The 22,623-nt window shown below is 41.8% G+C and overlaps 1 protein-coding gene across 2 annotated transcripts in view; it reads right to left on the bottom strand.

The window, feature by feature from the left end:
* Positions 1 to 1,428: 1,428 nt before the first annotated feature.
* The window catches only part of LOC124865791 (regulation of nuclear pre-mRNA domain-containing protein 2-like), a 33,884-nt gene continuing 12,689 nt past the window's right edge, over positions 1,429 to 22,623 (bottom strand). The window contains exons 4-11 of one of the 2 annotated variants that reach the window (XM_047361214.1): positions 20,334 to 20,461; positions 20,112 to 20,238; positions 18,346 to 18,521; positions 17,431 to 17,716; positions 16,920 to 17,171; positions 11,731 to 11,898; positions 9,624 to 11,635; positions 1,429 to 1,566 (exon numbers count right to left, since the gene is read on the bottom strand). In XM_047361214.1, coding sequence (XP_047217170.1) covers positions 9,699 to 11,635; positions 11,731 to 11,898; positions 16,920 to 17,171; positions 17,431 to 17,716; positions 18,346 to 18,521; positions 20,112 to 20,238; positions 20,334 to 20,461 — 3,074 coding nt within the window. In that variant the 3' untranslated portion in view covers positions 1,429 to 1,566; positions 9,624 to 9,698. The remainder of the gene's footprint in view (positions 1,567 to 9,623; positions 11,636 to 11,730; positions 11,899 to 16,919; positions 17,172 to 17,430; positions 17,717 to 18,345; positions 18,522 to 20,111; positions 20,239 to 20,333; positions 20,462 to 22,623) is intronic. The other variant, XM_047361215.1, reaches the window with a different exon arrangement.

The following is a 22,623-nucleotide window of genomic DNA, read 5'->3' as shown; positions in this document are numbered from 1 at the left end:
AAAGCTCACGAAGCTCTGCTGTGTTCAGGTCCAGGCCGAATAAAGGAAGTTTGAGCGCTGCAGCCTCCTTACATTTTGCCTCCACATCACTCAGTGATAAGGAACTGTGGAAGAAATGACATTCAGGTACAAAAATGTGACTTTGCACCCATTAGTTTAAGACCTTATGGACATTTAAGAAGCAAATGTTCATCCAGGTCGGTTTTTGCATCTTTTAGTCCAATAATCTTGAAACAACACCTTAGTGACGCTGGCTTCCATTTCTGCATCATGGTAAAGGGCTATTTCACATTTTCTGTTATCTGGACAAACTTGGATGGGTTAAATTCTCCAGAAAATCTGAATGGGACTTTAACATCCTTCATTACACAATTTACCACCAGAAATACCTTCATTTCACATATGTAAAAACAAATAACAGCACAAAAATGTGCAATGTCCTTTTTTGATTTTGGAATAAGGTTTGACAGAAATGTACATTTTGAAACCAGAAATAAGGTGATCCAGTAGAAAATTAATGTAAGAACGTTTTTTAATAATATAGACAGTTTTGTCTTTTAAATAAATTCTAACTTTTTTCAATAAGTATTTTTAATTTTCCCATACTTATGCAGACTTGGAAAATGATCTAATTCAAAATTCCATTATTTTCCAGTTTTCAAGACTGCATAGGAACCCTGAGTACTAGAAGTGCGTAAAGACACATTTAACATAATAGCAAATGCAGATGTAATAGACATAATGTGAAGAGCATAATAGGTGGTTTGTAATCAAATTAAATCAAAAAATAACTGTCACACAAAGAATCACCTGCTGCTTGAGAAGTAGTCACAAAAAAGTCCGACCTCTGATGCTCCTTCCCTGCACACCTCTGCACCAAACACACCCTCCAACACACCCCCAAGGACACAAGCTCCTGTCCTCCATGCTGCCTGTAAATAAGAGATCATATTGAGGGAACAGAGAGCCAGAGGATTAAAAAACACAATAAAAGGCCTCGTTACCATTTAAACAGATAAATACATAAAACAAGTTTTACATGCACAGTATGATTAGTTTCTTTCTGTACTCATAAGGAGTACAAGGGTCACACCTACATTTGACCTTCTCTATAACTAAAACTAAATAGTGGGTTAAATATCTATTTGAGATGGCAAATTTGAGGTTAAATTAAGAAAACAAACGGAGAAACTTACCTGTCTTCCTTCAGCTGTGTTAAACCCCAGAAGCTGCAATTCACAGTCTGCCTCTAGAGGTCGCCCCAGTTCCCACAGCTCTCCGTTCACCTTACTCACCAGGACTCCTTTCACTCTGCAATATTTACACGGTTACACCTGCAGTAATGCAACGCATCGAAACATTTGTGCATATATTTTGTGTTTACCTCAGACTCTGTGCAACAAAAAGGGGCGAGGTTATGCCAGCTGTTCCCTTTACCGTTGGTCCATCGGTTAGATGGATGGAAAGAGATTTTTCTCCAACTTCAGATCTCCTGCTCTTGCCTCGTTGTTCCCTTACAGACTCAAAGACTCGCAGGCGCTCATATAAGGCTGGAGACAACTGAAGCTGGAGAGGAGAGATGGAAAACAAGATCAAAAGGAGTAAGCAGGCAGAGGTCTACAGAAAATAACATGAGAAAAATTGGAAAAACATTCACTGTCTTTAAATCACCAGCAAATTATTTCAGTTAGAAATGTTATCCTAAAACCAGGCTTTTGTAACAGGAACCTATATGTTAAACTTACTGTTCTACTCTTGTTAGATAAACATTTTATGGAGGCCAAAGTGTTTTTATAACACTGGAAAATGATAATTAGAATTACAACAATTTTATTTCATTAGTTTCTGCTCATCTCTGAGAAATAAAAAGAACTCCCAGTCATGACGATGACTCTCCAAACTGGCTTCCTCTACTGGCAGCACGAAATTCACAAATTAAATTTATTTAATCACTGAAAACAGATCTGTAATGTTTAACCAATGAGGTCAGGCGCTCACAGGGTCAAATTTCTAGAGCTCTGTGTTTTTATCCCGTTATATTTAAATACAAACGGTCATGATGAATATTTGGTAGATTTATCTACGGTGGCTGGGCTTCAAACATTGGACATGGAGAAACCAGAATTGAAAGGAACAGAGGACAAAGGGAAGAAAGGATAAAACAAGGAAGGGGCAAATAACCAACCAAACAAAGGAGGAAGGGAAGGGAAGAGGAGGGAAGATGCAGAAAGGATGAAGGAACAACCGGAAAGATGGAAAAAATCTAAAACGGAGGAAAGAAGATTAATTAATAAAAATGACTAACGAACAAACATAGGAAGAATGAAAGGAGGTACAGAAGGAAGAAACAGAAAGAACAAAGGACAACATAAAGAAACGGCTGAAGCACAGACGGAAGAAACAAATAGACAGAAGGAAAGAAAAACAGACATTAATGGAGGAACAGACTAAGAAATAAAGAAAAAAAAGCAAAGATTAAAGTAAGAAGAATAGATGGTATGAAAATGGATGAACAGACTGGACATACAGACAATAGGATAGAGAATAAAGTCTGGAAATGCTGGTGGCCATTTAGGCAGCACCATCAACACCTCCATTACACCAGATAGAAAATTTGGATTTGGTTGTTGTGGGACATCATAATGCACCTAAAACACTGTGTGTAGGTGATGTGGTAAATCTCTTTGCAACAAATACATAAATCCACCCCATTTTAAGCTGAATCCTTCCAACAAACATGCAGCGCTAAATGACAAGTTTGACGATGCCTGTTCTGATGCTACAACCTTTTATCAAAATAAGCAGCTGACAATGACAAAAATTAACATTTTTATTAATAACTAAAAGAAGGCCAATATATCACTATCTGGGTGATATATTAGAAGATATTTGTCTTTTTTTTTTTTTACAAATGAATCAAAGGCTTTGCCTGACTTTCCCCAGGACAAAGAGACACATCTACAAGAAGCAAAGCGTTGTAGCTATGTTGATAGTACAGGTGACATGTTTAGGTAGATCCCAGAGGTCCGCCAACCAATCTGTGTCCTTGTCTTCTAACAAGTTTAAGCACAATTCAGCTGTTCTGAGTTCACTTTACTGGCTGCCCATCCATTTTAAGATCCTTTCATTTGTTATCAAGTCTTTAAATGACCTTCCCCTGCTCTACATGCCACCTCGTCCTCTTAGGTCTACTGACCTTTTGCTCATCAGTACAGAGAACCAGGCGTAATTGCAAAGGGGACCAGGCCTTTTCTGTAGATGGTCCTAGACTCTTTTCTGTCTGACTTTTGATGGGGTGTTGGTTTTATGTCCGTGTATTTTCCTATTTCATTCATTTTTCATGTTCTACTGGTGTTTTCTTTAACCAATGTGTTTGCTTTTAAGTGTTTTATTATAACTAAAGTTGGACTGGATTACTGTATTAATAGTAACCCTTCAGGCGGAGCCTCCTTTAGAGGCCGCTTGCATGGCGGAGCAGATCTGTAAACACAATGCATGTGAGTCACCAGAGACGTCCCAAACACCAGATCCCTAAAGGCAGAAAAGGAGAAAAACGCTGCAGCTTCAGACAGATAAATTGGGTACATAACTGTTTCATGCCCAAAGAAAATGGCAACATTTTAATCCTAAAAACAAAACATTAACAATATTAAATAAAAATAAAAAAATAAAAATCCAATATGTGCCATCAGCTCTACTGACAAGAGCTGACTCGAGGCTGAAAAAGGAAATACTAAACTACTACAATGCACCGCACAGGTAAAACATTATGACCAGCAGGAGCACCCTGACTATACAGCTCAGTGTGCATAAACAAAATGAAGTACTATGTATTTTAAAACGTTTCAATCAGAACCAGTTATCAGCTATCCACTGCAGACTGGGAACATCCCACAATAGCTGCAGTTTTGGAGATGCTCTGATGCTCAAATCCTCGTGAAGCCCATTTTCCCTGCATCTAGCAAATCACATTAAAGCCCAGAGTTCTCTTGCACTTTAACTTACCCTAACAGGTCACAAGACGAAGAGATGATTAATTTTGCTCCCTTCACCTGTTATGGAGTTCATGTTATGCCTAAGGGGTGTGTAATGTCAACCCTAATGGGAATGCCAGGAAATTCAAATATTCTGGTGCTTGGGACAGTTTAACTAAAGTTGAACGTCCATGTTCCTATAATAAATGATTACCATCCAAGTACTTTGTAACTAATGACATTATTAATATCTTTTATGTTTTAAAGTTTATGGTAGATAACAGACAGGCAAAGAATAACAAAGAAAATGATTTGGCTCTTGAATGCATTTTAAATCAAACACATTCCTCTTATATTGCGGTTTCCCCAAAGGTCAACTACTAAAAAAAAAAAAAAAAAAAATTAAATGGGTCACAAAAAAAAATCGTTTACAACGAGGTGTAAAAATGCAATCATACATGTGTTAAAGCACTGAAACATCCAGATACTGGATGAACATCAGCTGCAGCTCATGACAACACTGACAGTAAACACACAGTCCTGTAGGCTAACATTAGCATCAATTAGCTTCCTGTGGCTAGAGCAAGTTTCCGCACCTTGCTGTACTTCCTGCGTACGTGGAGCGTCGACCTACTAACGACCAGCTTCAACAGCTGTGTCACCGCCATCCCGATCGCGCCTGCCTAACGGGTCATTCATAAACACGCATCGTCTCTTTCTCCTCCTATGCAAGCGGCCATAACAGGAAACACGAAGATTAGAGCAGCGGAGACGTCGGTTGGCGTCACCGGCCTGTGACGCAGATACGGGAGCAGCGTGCGCGCTCGAGGCTTAGCACCAGAGCGCGCTTTCACTAAAGAGATACGGGAGCCAAGGCAGGAGGATGCTTAAGCTAAAAACACTATTAATTAGAAGCTCAAATGTTAGACGTTATTAGCAATTAATTTTACATCAGAAACGCTCTTAAGGCACCAACCCGCTGCATCACGGTGTTTTTGTCCTGTCTATTATGATTATGTTGCTTGTTTAGTTTTCACTATTAAATTCACGAAGACAGATTTTTTTTTTTTTTACATTAATAAAAACGTTTTCCTCTCCTAAAATAAAATAAGCCTCCCGTCACTAATCAGATATGAACACATTCAATAAAAATGTAATGAAAAAATGTTTTAAATGTTGACCTTGTGCGAGCAAAATCGCCCACATGTAGCTACTCTCATTTACAAACGCACGGAACTACAATACTAACCTAAATATAAAACTTTTTCAAATGATTAAAAAGTCTGTAATTAGAGTTAAACATTTACATATAAACCTCTCCCGTTGAAGTCTTATTGATTATAGGACAGCGTTGAACTCCAGGGTTGGCTTCAAGGTGAAGTACCACCAATCTGCCACACGAGGGCGCTAACGCATTATAAGGGAGTAAAGTCGATAGAGACAGGGAGGACGTTAAACACATTTCATATTTCAATTATTTCACTGTCAACAATTTTTCAATAATTAACTGATTACTTTACTAATAGGTCAACATTTACTACAGCCGAACTCAAGGAGGGTAACGCATGTGTGTTCAGCATCTTCATAGGTTTCCAGCTGAGCAATTTTAAAATGCATGATAAAAAATTGTGGAAATTCAAAGTTTTTAAATATTTTCCAAAATAACTAAAAGGCGATGCTTACCAACGCCAAATTATAGGGACAGGTTTTACCTGTAGATAAATGCCATGGCCAAAGCGAGTTGCAGGAACAACCCACTTACCAAAAAGGTTGCAGATAAAAACAGGCTTTGCTGCTTAACGTCAGGTTTTGGACTTTTGTAAATGTGAAATTCCAACAGGACTACCAAACATTGCAATAGCTTAGAAAAATTGGTCTGTGTAACTAAGTTGCTATAGCTTTGTTGCAACTAAGGCTAATAGTTTTGGGCCATATTTTAAAGTTGTTTTTTTTTTTTTAAACAGGACACTGCATAGCAGATAATAAATCAGCCAGCTTCACTTATCCAATAAAATGTGCCGACAGTTTAAGTATCAGTGAAACCATTACAAATGCACCTAAAAATAGACGTGCTATTTCAAGGCACTGATGTGTTATATTTTATGGCTCTAATTTTCTAAAGACAACTGCCTATTTTCTTTAGAGAAGTATGCTTGTTTTCAAAGTAACAAAGCTGCGGCAGAATGTGTGCATGTTCATCACAACAGAAAGGACTGGACACTCAAAGACCAGTGATATAGCATCATTGATGAGAACAGCAGTTAAATTCGTCAAATATATACAGACCATCAGCTTCGGTACATCTTCAGTCATTTTCAAACTCAACCTTTTTCAAATCAATATTTCTTGATGTGAAAAGAAGAAAACATACATTTACAAAGACAACGAAAAGGTTCAACACGTTTGGTGTTTGCTTGCAGATATTTAAGAATGAACCTCGCCTACTCATGGTGTAGTGTAGTCCCTGAAAACTAACTTTATAGCTCGTGTGACTGCAGAGGTGAAAAATGCCCAGCTGAACTGAAACAGGCATTGAGATCACTGTGGCAACACTTTGATTAGACACATTTGAAAAACTTGCCTATCAACAACGTCATGCACAATGTGAAGCCATTATTTAAACTCAGTGTACAAACAGAGGAAACAACAGATTTAACAAAGGAGCTATGGGGCTTGGAGCACAACAATCTGCACCTCTCATCAGGTGGGTGAAGCAATGATCACATCTTGGAAATAGTTCCTGCAGAACAGGAACAAATGGAGGTGCAGAAAGTGCTTCTAGAGATAAGCACAGGGGCTTGAAGCAGAAAAATGAAACTGACAGAAACAAAAAAGAAAAAAGTTTCAATTCTAATTATTTCTAATCTTTCTTCCCCCTCTAATGCCACCTGTGTATTGTACCAGAAAAATAAAACATGCTAAAATAAAGCCGGTGAATATTGGGCCATTGCAAAAGAAAAGAAAAAAATGGCAAAGACCTTAAAAAAAAAAAAATCAGCTTTTATTGCTGTAGCATAATCTTATACTGAAACAATAACCCAGCATTTATGCTAAGATCAGTTATTCTTTGAGGGGAAAAAATCCAGTTAAATAGCTTTTTTTTTTTTTTTTTTACAAAATCACTTTGGCACAATTGTTGGCATTTTACTTATACTTAACATTTTTAAGTTGATCAGTCTAGAGGAACTTGATTCCTTAACTCATAACTTCCTGCTTCCTTGTGCTAGGCCCATTTGTCTTAGCAACTGGGCCTGAACCCAGATTTAACCGGTACAGCGACCCGGATAGTACCAGAGGTAAAAACACATCCAAAGCTCACTGTAAGAGAGTTGCAGCAAATAGTCGCATCTTAGGAGGTTATCAACTCTCCATGACAACCATTAGAGGTCATCTATATACCAACCGGTTATTTGGGATTGATGCCAAAGAAAAACGTTTCCTGGTGTAAAGAAGAATTGTGAAGATCCCCCTCGCTGTAAAGCTCCATAATTGTGAAATGTTAACACTAAGCTCTGCCCTAGTAGGAAAAAATAGGGGATTAGATAAAGTGTTTACAGCAGGGCTACAAGTATGAGTGCTACCATTTTTGTTAAGTGATTTTTTTTTTTTGCATGAATGTTATTTAAATAAAGTCTAGATTTTTTTGTGAAATGAGCAGTATAGTATTATGCTACTGCAAAAAAAAGATGGATTTATTTTAAAGATTTTTAAATATCTTTATCTGGCTGTTGTAATATTTGTACATGTTTGTATATGGAACAATGTTTTCACAAAAACTGGGTGGAAATACAGCCCAAACAATTAATATACCCCCCTACTTCAATTTAAACTCTGGATTTTATCTAAGTCAATACATGGTGAAGTCTAGAGACCGCATAGTCCAAACTAATGTTCCCTTCCTGCTACTCAGTGTATTTATAAATGAAACTTGAACAGGACAAAATGAAAAATTATCCCAACACTTTTCTTCAGAGCAGTGATTTCAAGAAGATGGAGCCAGAAAGTTATGCAAAACATTGCAGAAAATAATTATTCAGGTTAAAAAGCTTATCCAAAGGCCTTGACAACAGTGAAGACGGGAAATGTAACGATCATTTGACTCATTTTTAGAAACACAAGCTAACAGAAAAAAAAAAAGATGATAACTCAGTCACTCTTTATATTTACAAGCTTAGAAATGTACAGTGGGAGGATTAGATGGATGCAAAAAGGTTTAGCAAGAGAAGAATATTTACGGCAGGTTCTCTGGAAATAAGAACAAGCGTTAAATTCACCTGCGACAACAAATACCATCACTTCAAATGAGAAATACCAGTTTTAGATTCACAGCATACAGCTCCCGCCACAATTGTTGGCACTGCTACTTAAGAGGTGTACAAAAGCCTTAAAATAAGTGTTGATGGAGACTCCATGACCTGACTGCTGCAGTTTCCAAGCAGTGAGCTTTGGACCATTTTTGATTTTTATCTGCCTTGCCATCATCCTTAACGAATGTGCTGACAAGATAAGCTTCAGTTCTCTTCACCACTTCATTTTGAAAAGTTTAAATTGTTTTTCTGAGTTTAGGCAAGTTTGGGAGAGTAGCTATTTTCTACATGCAGCATGTTCTCCTCTGTTGCCCATTTTGAAGAGCAGGCAAGTGAAATGTCCCTCTTTGTCAAATCAATAATAGCACAGCAAAATATGAAGTCATGAACTACAAAGCAAAGCAAAGTTATGCTTTGCTGATAATGGGACTGGGGATTTTTCCAAATTTTTGAAAAGTTTAGGAATTACCCTTTAGGCCAGTATTGAAACTAAATGGTGGGTTTCTTTTAAAAATTTCAGCCAGATTATGCTGCTATGACAATACATGACAATAATTTTAGACTTTTACACACCTTTACCAGAGGTGCCGCTAAGTGTGGACGACGCTGTACGCTCTTGAATTTATAAGAGATTACTTTGGAAGCGGTTTGCTTTCATTTCAAGTGAACATTCTTAAACATTTTGGGAAATGTGAAGAATATCACCGAGACTGAAAACATGTTCTTTCTTTTATATGAAGCCAGACATAGAAGCCAAGCACAGAGTTAAAACAGAGGCAAGCACTAAATAACTTATTTTCTTCAATACATTTTTATATTTGTATTGATGGGAATTTCTTCATCTTCAGAAGGGGTTGTGCTCAAATCTTTTCCCTTATCTTTAAGCTAAGCTTCAAAACAAGCTGGCTGGTATGAGAGCTGATCTTTTTGTGTAGCTAAATCTCCACAAGAGAGGTGATGCACATACCTCTCAAATGCTAAGCTATTGATTTTATGGTCCTCTTGCTCTCCCATGAGACTCACTTGCATGTTTTCAAGGACATCTCAGGTGAAGTAACCCCAGAATCACAGAGATATAAAACTGTCGTTTAATTTCTGCTTGAACTATCCATTGTTTTATTCTTGTGGTTATGGCATTCAAGGTGACGCATCTAATGTGTGGAAAAATGAAAGATAGCGGGTTATATAACACTCTGCACTTTGTATCTGACAACCTCTGAGTACAGTGTAAAATGAGTGGCCACTAAAGCTGAAGCATCAAGACTTTATCAGCTATTTACACACAATCTAAGGTAGGTTTCCTTCAAGCTAAGTAACAGAGTAAAGATATCTGGGCGCATACCGGCAGGGCTAACACACACTGCACTGTTAGATGTGTGGCTTGCACTTCTCATTCAGCTTGTCATAGTTGACCGCTTCAGTAGCGTGGGGGAAGGTAAGGCCTCTTCTGAGCATGGAAGGGACCGCCTAGGAACGGGGGGCCGGCTCGCTTCCCTCCACGAAACCCGCCTCTGGGGTGGTCTTGAGACAGGCTTCGGCCTCGCAGCGGGGGTCTCTGCTGCATGGGAGTGGAGAGGATCGGGGGTCGGGAAGTGGGTAAGTTGAGGAGGGGAACGGGGTTGGAGCTTGGGTTGTGGGGCTGAGCTGCAGGACTGGTTGGGGGTTTAGAGAGAGTGGAGTCCCCTGCGGGGGAATTAGGCGTGGAGGGAGAAGGGGTGGAGGATGTGGGGGAGGGAGAAGGAGAGGGGAGAGGTAAAACCAAAGGCTCCTTCACTCTGCCAAGTAAAGGTGGAGGAACACCAGGCGTACCTGGGCGGTGGAGAGGGGGAGTATGGCGAGGAATTAAAGGTTCTTTAACTGTGCCGGTACGGGGTAGTTTGGGGGGCTCGCCAAGCAATGATGACATGAGTGGTGGTGGGGTCACCTTCCTTCCACTGGGCCCCATCCTGCCACGCTCTGCACCCTCAGGCCTTACTGATGGAGGAAGAGACAAGCTGTGATCCACAGGGACCAACATTCCCCCCACCATGACAGTGTGGGGCAGACCAGGGAGAGGAGGTGGAGGTGAGAGGCGGTGCATTGAAGGCGGTGGAGGCAGTCGAGGGATTGGGGGAGCACTGGTGAAAAAGGGGGATGAAGGATGAAGATGAGGTTGGAAGTGTGATGGAGGAGGAGTCTGGATGTTTTCAGTGTGGTACGGCATTGGAAACGGAGTCTGAGGAGGGGGGAGAGAGAGGGGAAGAGATGGAGGAGGGTGGAGATGTGGGACATGGTGTGGTGGTGGAGGAGGGGGTGGAGGGAGCATGGAGGGGTTCATGTCTTCCGCACCTCCCTGACCCATGTTAATAGGGGGGGGTAAAACTTGAGTTGATGGAGGCTGACCCTCCAAGTATTCCTCCTCTTCGTACCACATTGAACCCCCTGGCCGACTCCCGGCTCCTCCCCCTCGCCGAGAGCCTCGACCAATAACACGGATGCTCTCAACTGTCTTGATGCGCTCCCTGAATGGTGGACGGTTTGAATACCCAAGAGTTTGGATTGGTGCCCCTTCAGTGTGGGGTGACACCAGTGTCTCAATGCGATGGTACTGCCCTTCCTTTGCAGCTCCTGCTGGCAACTCCTTTCCATTGTCCTTTTTTCCACCAAGACCCCCATCATCGGACCCAGTGCTCATCTTCCGAGAGCTGGCGGAGAGTCTCCGTTCCCCCATGGCTCTGCTGTTCCTGCCCTTCAAGTCATTGCCCGGAGAAGACGACATCTGCTTCCTCATCACTTCTTGATCATTTAACTTATTGCTGCTCCTTTTTCCTGCACCAAATCTAGAGGAAGACGAGGAGACAAGACGGTCTCCGTCATTGCTACTTCCAGATGGGGTCACGGCAGCATCCCAGGGATCACTTCGGTAGGCTGTTGGTGAGAGGTTATGGCCCCCAGAGGAGCCCAAAGTTTCCTGCAAGCCTCCGGGCGTGTCCATGATCTCGTCTTGCGTCGGTGTGCCAGCTGCCTCGTCCCTCACTGGGGTACCATCGACTCCGTCAGGACTAGCATCACCCAGGGCCAGGCTGAAACCTGGATTACCCTGCAAGAAACTGTTGATCTTCGATTCTAAGCTGGGGGGAGAGACAGAGGGAACTGAAGTACGGGGAGGGGATGGAGGTGGAGGGGAGAGCTGCCTGTCCTTCTCCCAGTTTCTGGCTCTTCCAGGTTCGTCTTGTTTGAGACTGTTCCCCAGAAGGGGTTTAGTATTCGGCGTGTTTGGGGTTACTGGAGTTTTGACACTTGATTCTGGGGAGGTTCGGTTGGAGGGAGCGGTGGAGGTATGAGTCACACTTTGAAGGAGAGATGACAAACCTGCTTTAAGATAATAATAAAAAAAGGAAATTTAATAAATGGTGACATAAACTGTATATTAATATTTATTTCTAATTAAAGGAAGAAATGTGCCCAACCTTGTGTGTTGGTTTTAGACAGAGCGTTTAGTATCCCTTCAGGGGTGATGTCAACACGTGACAGGATGCTAGCCAAAGCAGGACTTGGCGGAGTCCCTTTGGAAGCTACTGATTGACCGGTGGGGGTCGTGGGTGTCCCAGGAGCTGGCCGAGGAGACGGAGTAGGTGCTGGAAAAACGGCAAGGACAGAACAGAAAAGCCAGTAAATATAAAATACAGCAGCTAGGTATCCATTTGTTTTAATGGTCAATAGTATATTTACACAGCTAATGTGTAATACCAGTGCATCTGAAAATTAATGTAACCCTCTTTTTTTTTTTTTACAAAGTACCATTCAGGGAAATCAACATGCCAGGAGCATGTTCATCTGCATCTTTAGATGTGGGCAGCTGAAAAAATGCCTGACCAGAACAGTGATTAAATATCTGATCATGTACAGGTCCTTCTCAAAAAATTAGCATATTGTGATAAAGTTCATTATTTTCCATAATGTCATGATGAAAATTTAACATTCATATATTTTAGATTCATTGCACACTAACTGAAATATTTCAGGTCTTTTATTGTCTTAATACGGATGATTTTGGCATACAGCTCATGAAAACCAAAAATTCCTATCTCACAAAATTAGCATATCATTAAAAGGGTCTCTAAACGAGCTATGAACCTAATCATCTGAATCAACGAGTTAACTCTAAACACCTGCAAAAGATTCCTGAGGCCTTTAAAACTCCCAGCCTGATTCATCACTCAAAACCCCAATCATGGGTAAGACTGCCGACCTGACTGCTGTCCAGAAGGCCACTATTGACACCTTCAAGCAAGAGGGTAAGACACAGAAAGACATTTCTGAACGAATAGGCTGTTCCCAGAGTGCTGTATCAAGGCACCTCAGTGGGAAGTTTGTGGGAAGGAAAAAGTGTGGCAGAAAACGCTGCACAACGAGAAGAGGTGACCGGACCCTGAGGAAGATTGTGGAGAAGGGCCGATTCCAGACCTTGGGGGACCTGCGGAAGCAGTGGACTGAGTCTGGAGTAGAAACATCCAGAGCCACCGTGCACAGGCGTGTGCAGGAAATGGGCTACAGGTGCCGCATTCCCCAGACCTGGGCTACAGAGAAGCAGCACTGGACTGTTGCTCAGTGGTCCAAAGTACTTTTTTTGGATGAAAGCAAATTCTGCATGTCATTCGGAAATCAAGGTGCCAGAGTCTGGAGGAAGACTGGGGAGAAGGAAATGCCAAAATACCAGAAGTCCAGTGTCAAGTACCCACAGTCAGTGATGGTCTGGGGTGCCGTGTCAGCTGCTGGTGTTGGTCCACTGTGTTTTATCAAGGGCAGGGTCAATGCAGCTAGCTATCAGGAGATTTTGGAGCACTTCATGCTTCCATCTGCTGAAAAGCTTTATGGAAATGAAGATTTCATTTTTCAGCATGACCTGGCACCTGCTCACAGTGCCAAAACCACTGGTAAATGGTTTACTGACCATGGTATCACTGTGCTCAATTGGCCTGCCAACTCTCCTGACCTGAACCCCATAGAGAATCTGTGGGATATTGTGAAGAGAACGTTGAGAGACTCAAGACCCAACACTCTGGATGAGCTAAAGGCCGCTATCGAAGCATCCTGGGCCTCCATAAGACCTCAGCAGTGCCACAGGCTGATTGCCTCCATGCCACGCCGCATTGAAGCAGTCATTTCTGCAAAAGGATTCCCGACCAAGTATTGAGTGCATAACTGTTCATGATTATTTGAAGGTTGACGTTTTTTGTATTAAAAACACTTTTCTTTTATTGGTCGGATGAAATATGCTAATTTTGTGAGATAGGAATTTTGGGTTTTCATGAGCTGTATGCCAAAATCATCCGTATTAAGACAATAAAAGACCTGAAATATTTCAGTTAGTATGCAATGAATCTAAAATATATGAATGTTAAATTTTCATCATTACATTATAGAAAATAATGAACTTTATCACAATATGCTAATTTTTTGAGAAGGACCTGTATAGTATCCTTCAGAGTAGGCCAACATTTTCAAATAACAAGGATTCGTCGTTGTCTACGCACGACTGGCTAAGATTAGCCTCATACTTGTGGTAGTAATGCCTAAAATATAATCATCACGGATTTGTCTCCAGAACAGGGATAATGTAAACTGATATCGTAATGTAGAGATAATATAAACTGCATAAGAATCAGAATTATAACACTGCCTGTTTCCGGGTGTTGAAGTCCTGGCGAATTAGCGGTAAAAGCTCAATTTCCCAATCAACTGTGACAGTTACTAGGGATGCCTTCACCCACAGGCTGAATTTAATTATTCATGAGATGCACCATGGTAAAATCTGATTATTCACCCCACCCACTCCTGTTCATTAAATACACAAACTAAGAACTCCGACCATTTAGTCTATAAATAAATAAACTATCCTCTAATCCTTAGATACACAATAAACAATATAAAAATGTCAAGAATTGTGCTTTAAAGCATAAATTGGGATCATTTTGTAATTTCTAAATTCTTCATAGGGATAAAAGTAGTCTTAAAGAATCTGGAGCAAATTTTCCTCTTTTATGTGTTACAATTATTTGGAAAGGAAACTGGAGTAGGAAGGCCAGATCTAAAAGAAAACCTGATCGGTGCATTTCTATTCTAGATATAAGTATGATTATCTACTGACAGTAGAGCAGACAAAGGAAAAAAAATACATCATACTTCTAAGATTTCTTTATATTTAACAAATAATTAATATTAACATAATTAGTTGATGTGTCTTATTTTGAAATACAATTTTAAAGATATATTGATAATAGAATATCCACAAAAATTAAGAAAATGTGCATGCCTCAGATGAATGTAACAAGGTTTATTTTAAACAAAGCTGCTGTATTGTCCTGTGTTTAGTCTGACAGTTACCAACTAAAGCTTCATTCCTTAACAAAGGTCAACCAAAATAATGTCGCAGTCTCGTCTCTTTTTCGCCTTCAGTGACCATTTGTTGAAGCAGCTCCTTTTACTTCTAAACTTTGCTTACCTGAAAGCAGCCTGCATCACTCTGCACGACAACGCAGCAATCAACTTGGAGACCACATCGTTAGATTCATCTGTGTTGTCATGTGTAAGGTAGAAACAAGCTTGCTTGTTCAATGAAATTTATTTGTGTGCTGTCCACAAGAATGCCAATAAAGAATAAAATATGAACAGAAATATGTCATAGTAATGACAAGGTACAAAGGTAAAAGGAAATATACAAATAAAGTAATTTTTACTATATGGAAATAGTTGAGCAGAAACAGTGTTAGCTGTGCACCCTGGTGGGCAATGATGAGCTTGTTAAAGTACAAAGCAGTCCGGTAGAGTGAGGACTGATTCAGGAGGATTTAAGTGACTTTCAAAATGGAGTGGCTCCTGGTACCAGACAGGGTAGCCTGCTGATCTACTGGGATTTTCTCGCCCAACCATCTGTCAGGTTTACAGACAAAGGTCTGAAAAGGTGAAAATATCCAGAAAACGGCTCGGCTTAATGAAAATTCCCACTTGATGTCAGAGGACAACAGGCAGACTGGTTTGAAGAATGCAAGAGTAGCTCAAATAATCATTTTTTCCAGCCAAAGTATGAGAAATACCACCTCACAACACACAACTTATGTAACCTTGGAACAGATGAGCAATAATTGCAGAAGAACACTGGTGATGTATTTCCAGTGAAGGAACTCTGGTTCTTGAACCGGTTCGGATGCCTTTGAACTTTGTTTTTTTGTTGAGGACCTACGTGCGTTTCCACCAGTTTTGCGAACCAAGCATTAGTCATCAACAGTGGGCGTTACACGCCGTGGTAGTGAGACAGCAGAGCTTGCTACGCTGCACAATGTTCTTCCTAATGCAAAAAGAGCCTCTATAAACTACAGTTAATACAAATGGGCGACGTTGCGGTTCCCACAGAAGAACCAAGTATTCTGCGGTGCTTGAGTTGAAGCAGAGTTCTTGCTCTGGAACCTCTTTTCGTTGGTGGAAACACGTCACCGGTTTGAAATCACGTTCGGGAACCGGAATAGGCTCCGAACTGCATTGGTGGAAAGGGGGTATGGGTGCCGTTGCTGAGAGCCTTGAACAGGAAGCTGAGGCATACACAAATTAGAAAAGATGGTCTGAGGAGTCTGGATTTTACCTGTGTCTTTCAAAAGGTTATAATTTGGGATACAACATTAAAGCATGGATCTGTCCCGTCTTGGATCAACAGTTCAGGGTGGTGCTGAAATGGTGGAGTATGTTTTCTTTGCACATTTTGGGCCCCTCAGTACCGAATTAGCATCGTTGGAACCCAACAGCCTAAATCAGTACTGTACCCGACAATGTCCACCCCTCTATGACCACAGTACATCCATCCTCTTTAATTAGTTTCTTGAAAATGACAGTAAGCTCACTGTACACCAGTGGCCTCCACAATCACCAGATCTCAATCCAATAGAGTTCCTCTGAGTTGTGACAAAACGGGTGACTCGCATCATTGATGTACGACTGAGAAATCCACAGGGCTCAGCGATGCCATTGAGGAAGGTTTCCGACAGATTGCTGAATCTATGTAACAACAATAATGGCAGTTCTGAAGGCAAAAAGGGTTCAACCTGGATAGTAGAAAGGTGTACCTAATAAAGTGGCCAATGAATGTACATCCACAAATATACAAGGACCTTGTCTTGCACATAAATTCAGATTAATTACCATAAAAATATATACATTTGATAAAAATGTTCCTAATATTTTTCTGCTAAATATTAGATTTTAATACAGGTCATGGAGTTATAAGACCATCAGACATGTTCTTGCAACAGGCCTGCAGCTCTGCATGTTTAGGCCTGATGAATCAGTTTTCCACAAGTTTATTCTTTGTTTCTTTTAAAATAATGCACAGTACATCAGTTGACAACTAAGGTGTTTAACTAATTTTTTTAAATGGACTAAACTGGATCAAAGTAAAACTAGACAGTTTGGATGCGGAGCCATTAAAAAGTAGGAAAACCATAACTCCTAAAAACCTGCAAAGAATAAAAATGTGAACAAATGTTCTCATTATGCAACAGTTAATTTAGTTTTTTTTTTTTCCATTGCATCATAATTATTTATCTGATGCATTGCAAGTCAGAACAAGCATCGTAAAACAAGATTCCCAGACCAGCCCAAAACCCACCTGTGTTCTTCATGGCAGATGTAAGCGAGCTGAGAATGGAGCTGATCTTCCCAAGGTCCACTTTGGCCAGGTTGACACCCAGAGGGGTAGTTGGGGCGGTTGTAGCTTTAGCTGATGTTGGAGTCACTGGGGTTGCCGTGGTAACAGCAGAAGGGCTGGGCTTGGATGGTTTCGTAGGTGTGTTTGCGGGTTTTGATGCTGCGTCTGGCTTTGTCTTGGAAACAGCCGTGGACGGCTCGTCATCATTGCCATCTGTGAGTAAAAAATAATAAGAAAAAAATATCACAACTTAATAAAATGCTGTCGAAAACATGTTCAACATGTTTTTATGCTTCAATGCATCTGCAAACTAGTTTCCAACAACGTCTTCCATTTACTGATTGTTGACTTGTTTTCCGTCCAGACATCTGGCACTTCTCAAGTGCGCAATTAAAAAACATAAAAAGAGAGACTCCTTGGACTATGCCCATTAATGTGGGTTTGCGTCGGAAAACAAATCAGTGTAACTAACCTTGTGCATCACCAGTGCCTGCCTCCTCATCAGACATATCCATGTCTTCCATGCCTCTGTTGTCGTTTTGGAGTTCCCCTTCATCCATAGCCTTGCCGTCCAGCTCGGGATCCACCTTGGCCCTGGTTGTCTCCATTTCCAGAAAGGGTGAGTCAGACCCGGTGGGTGAGGGAGCATCCTCAGAGGGAGAAGGGATGGGAGAGTCCTCAGGGCCAGATAGTGTTGCCTTGAGTGAATCCAGTTTCTTTTTGAGGCCGTTTACTCTGCTGGCAAAGGCATTGTACGCCTGAAGAGAAGGGTGGAATTTAACAAGTAAATATCATTTACTAAAAAGCATAATAACCTTCAGTCAGAAAGTCAGCTTTTGGGTGTTTTTTTTTTCTTTGTTATAAAAATCTGTAAGGTTACCAATGTCTACCTTGAAATTCTTAACCTGTTATTTACAAATACACATTTGTTCTTTTAAATTAGAAATAAAAAGGACTTTTTTATTTTATTTTCGCTGGCATCTAATCCATTACTGTTAGTAGTGGAAAACAATTTATTTAAGGGTTTTTTCTTTTCAAAAAGTGTTTTATTTTCTAGTTTTCCTATATCATCCATCCATCGTCCATGCCAGCTAATCCTTGCAAGGTGGCAGGTGGGTTGCTGCCCAGCTCCAGTGAAAGGCGGGGAATACCGTGGACAGGCCGCCAGTCCATCACAGGGCAACACACAAAAAAGTTGGTAGCTGTGCTGCACCCTATTATCATAATAATTATTTATATTATAACTGCCATCTTTTGACATTTTTTTTTACACTTTTTTCTCATCTAAACACATTTGTGAAAAAAGTTGTGAAAGCAATTACTGAATCCCCCAACAACAAAAAAATCTAAGTATCCTATCTCTGCATTTTAAAACCAACACACTTACATTAGCCACGATCTTAACCTCCTTGTATTGCATCTCATAGAAGATGTCTGCATTTCCCAAAGCTTCCAGTAGAGGAGGTCCAGTTTTCAGCTCTTTTTCAAGGAAGCTGACAAACTCCTGCAGCTTCTGGCCACCATCTTCAAAGTCTTTGGCAAACTTATTTCCTCCTGCTTTGTCTAATAAATGAGGAATTGAAGAATGAAATATGGTTATTATTAAACAAGGAAATATGAAAAGAGTTCCATTGATTATTTTATGATGAGGCGTTGAGCTTTTAAAAATCTTAAAAAGAAATGACGTAATGCATTTTTGTAAGACTAAACTGCTATGGAGATATTTTAAATGTAAGCAGAAAATGATTTTCATACTTTAAAAGACAAAATATGAATAAAAATCAGAACATAAGAGATAAAATGTAGTGAAAAATGTTCAGATTTTATTTGGCTGAAACTATGGCTGCAGCTAGTGAATAATCCATGGATTATTTAAGTAATCTGTGATTCATGCATTCCTCTCAGGGTTCCTACACATCCTTTATTACAAAACGCAACATTTTTCCAGACTATTTCCAATTTGTCTTAAAATCCCCTACTGAAATCTACAATAAAGAACCTCACGGTTTTCCCCGTATGACCTGTGGACTCTCACCCAGACATGAGTGTTCAGGACGTCTGTAGCATGACGTTAAGAGGCTTTTATTTATTCTCTGGAAGTTTTAAAGTCCTCAACAGAAATATTTAAGAGAAGATAACCTAAAACAGTGCATTTCATGCTTGAATGCAGCTGCATGTCTATTTATCCAAAAACTTATTGTCTTTGTCTTTTTGAAGATATTTCTTCGACGTCCAGTTAAAGGCAGACAAGTTTCTTATAGATATTCCGGGCTCTAAAAGTACAAGTCCACGCACTCGTGATTAACTTTATTGCAGTGGTTCTCCAGCTTTTTCTTTGAAGAATGAAAAATGTAATAAAATGGGTCAAAGATATAAAGATAAAAAATGACTATTCTTCAAAACTCATAAAAATAAACTGTGCAATTACATAGTTTAGAACAGTAATAAAGTTGTGGGCACACAAAAACATATTTGTGGCAACAAAGATGAATCAGTCAATTTCTCCTAATTAACTTATTATTACAGTATTACTCACTACAATGAGCCTTTTATCCACTGTACATCTTTTCAACACAAGAACAATAAGGGGCAAAAAAACAGACAAATGCAATTATATGGCAAAAAATCTTATTTCTCCTCAGTTATTGTCCTCACTTGCCAAGTTCTTGTTCTTGCCAAAGAGTTCTTGTTGAAACATTAAAAATCCCCTCTCTGCAATACATTTAGCCTTAAACACAATGGGTTCTCACTGGGTACTCCGGCTTCCTCCCACAGTCCAAAGACATGCCTGTCGGGTTAATTGGTCTCTCTAAATTGTCCTTAGGTGTATGAATGAGTGTGTGCGTGGTTGTTTGTGTGTTGCCCTGTGATGGACTGGTGACCTGTCCAGGATGTATCCCACCTCTCGCCCATAGACTGCTGGAGATAGGCACCAGCTCCCCCGTGACCCACTATGGAATAAGCGGTAGAAAATGACTGACTGACACAATGAAATCCACCCTGTAAGTAACTTTCTAATCATCTCTACTCCTCGTGAGTAAACCTGTGTTTTTATAGACAAGAGGAAGCTTGGAATGTCAAGTTTCTAGGCTTAAGATGACACCAGAAAAGGGGGTTTGTGATGATATGGAAACTATCTGGGAAATACCCGACCTTTAAGTCTTTTGAAGGCCTCAGTGCTGAGGACATCCACCCTGAGAGTCTCAAGCTGTTTCTCTCTGATCCGCTCTTCAGCAGCATCTTGCTTGTATCTCAACAGCTGCTTGATAAGGGTGTGGGGCTGGAAAGGAACAAGTGAAGATGGCAAGAGTCAGTTTTGTATTAGCTAAATTTTATCAGCATTATTTCAAACAGCAACACTAAAAGGAGGCTTACTGTAAATTCTGCAACAATCTTGGACTTCAGTGCCGCTTTAGTGCTTGGAGCTTTAGTGCTGACAGCTTTGGTGCTGACAGCTTTGGTGCTGACAGCTTTGGTGCCGACAGCTTTGGTGCTGGTGGGAGCTAAAGAACAGAAACAATATTAAAACACAGAAAAGTATAAACACATTTTAATTCACAGTGTTGTTGTGTCTTGTACCACTGTGAAGATAGAGGTGCTCTGTCTTGTCCCCTTCTTGAACCACCACCTTAATGTGGTGGAGGGGTTTGAGTGCTCAAATGATCCTACCGCCTATGTTGTCTAGAACTTAAATGCCCCTGGTAGGGTCTCCCATGGCAAACAGGCTCTGGGTGACTGGTCAGACAAAGAGTGGTTCAAGACGCCTTCATGAGGACCACACAATCAGGGCACGTGACGTAGCCCGGTACGGCAGAGGCGGGGTCCCACCCTGGAGCCAGGCCTGGGGTCTGGACTCGTCGGAGAGCGCCTTGTAGCCGGGTTGCTCCTCGCGAGACCCGGTCAGCGCAAGCCTGAATGAGAGACTCGAGGCCATCCCCCATTGGGCCCACCACCTGCAGGACTGGTGCATAGAGGATCGGGGAGCAGATGAAGGTGGAGACTTCGTTGACCCAATCTCCGAATGCTTAGGCTGGTTCTAGGGACGTGGAATGTCACCTCGCAGGGGGTGGGGGTGTGTGCTACAAATAGTTGGGCTCACCTCCACGCACAGCGTGGGCTCTGGAACCCAGCTCCTCGAGAGAGGCTGGACTCTCTTCTACTCTGGAGTGGCCCGCGGAGAGAGGCAACGAGCCAGGGTGGGTTTGCTTGTTGCCCTCCAGCTCAGCCGTCTTGTGCTGGGGTTTACCCTAGTGGATGAGAGGGTCGCATCCCTGTGCCTTCAGGTCAGGGACAGGCCTCTGACTGTCGTTTCGGCCTTCGGGCTGAGTGGTAGTGTGGAGTACCCGGCGTTCTTGGCGTCCCTGCCGGGAGTGCCCCTCCCAGGGACTCCGTTATTCTGCTGGGGGACTTCAACGCCCACATGGGAAACGACAGTGACATCTGGAAAGGCGTGATTGGGAGGGATGGCCTCCCCGTTCTGAATCCAAGTGGTGTTTCATTATTGGACTTCTGTGCTAGTCACGGATTGTCCATAATGAACACCATGTTCATGCATAAGGGTGTTCATCAGTGTACTTGGCACCAAGACACCATAGGCAGGAGGTCAATGATCGACTTTGTTGTCGTATTATCAGACTTTCGGCCACATGTTTTGGACACTCGGGTGAAGAGAAGGGCTGAACTGTCCACTGATCACCACCTGGTGGTGGGTTGGATCCGCTGGAGGAGGAGAAAGCCGGACAGACTTAGCAGGCCCAAGCATATAGTGAGAGTTTGCTGGGAACGTATCCCGGAGCCCTCGGCCAAGGATGTATTCAACTGCCACCTCCGGGAGAGCTTTGACCAGATTCCGGTGGATGTTGGAGACATAGAGTTTGAGTGGACTATGTTCTCCACATCTATTGTCGATGCTGCTACCTGTAGCTGTGGCCGTAAGGTCTGCGGTGCCTGTTGTTGCAGTAATCCCCGAGTCCTGTGGTGAACACCGGCAGTAAGGGATGCTGTCCAACTGAAGGAGTCCTATCGGCTGTGGTTGGCTTGTACGACTCCTGAGGCGGCTGACGGGTACCGTGGGGCCAAGTGTGCCACGGCCCAGGCTGAGATAGAGGCAAAAACTCGTGCCTGGGAGTAGTTCGGTGAGGCCATGGCGAAGGACTACCGGTTGGCCTCGAAGCGATTCTGGCAAATTGTCCGGCGCCTCGGGAGGGGGAAGCAGTGCTTTGCCAACATTGTTTACAGTGGGGGTGGGGAGCTGCTGACCTCGACTGGGGATATTATCAGGCAGTGGAGGGAGTACTTCGAGGATCTCCTCAATCCTGCCGTCACATTCACTGGTGGAAGGAGAGACTGGGGACTTGAGGTTGGACTCTTATCACCCCGGCTGAAGTCACCGAGGTGGTTAAAAAACTCCACAGTGGCAGGGCTTTGGAGTTGGATGAGATCCACCCTGTCTCTGGATGTCGTCGGGCTGTCATGGTTGACACGCCTTTTCAACATTACATAGCGGTCAGGGACAGTGCCTCTGGACTGGCACACCGGGGTGGTGGTCACCCTTCATTAGAAGGGTGACCGGAGGGTTTGTTCCAACTATAGGGGGATCACACTCCCTAGCCTCCAAGGAAAGACCCATGCTGGGGTATTGGAGAGGAGCGTCCGGCCAATAGTC

The sequence above is a fragment of the Girardinichthys multiradiatus genome, chromosome 3 (assembly GCF_021462225.1).
Source record: "Girardinichthys multiradiatus isolate DD_20200921_A chromosome 3, DD_fGirMul_XY1, whole genome shotgun sequence".
Taxonomy (NCBI): Eukaryota; Metazoa; Chordata; class Actinopteri; order Cyprinodontiformes; family Goodeidae; genus Girardinichthys; species Girardinichthys multiradiatus.
Note: the sequence above shows the minus strand (reverse complement) of the source record. Positions and strands in the feature narration are given on the sequence as shown.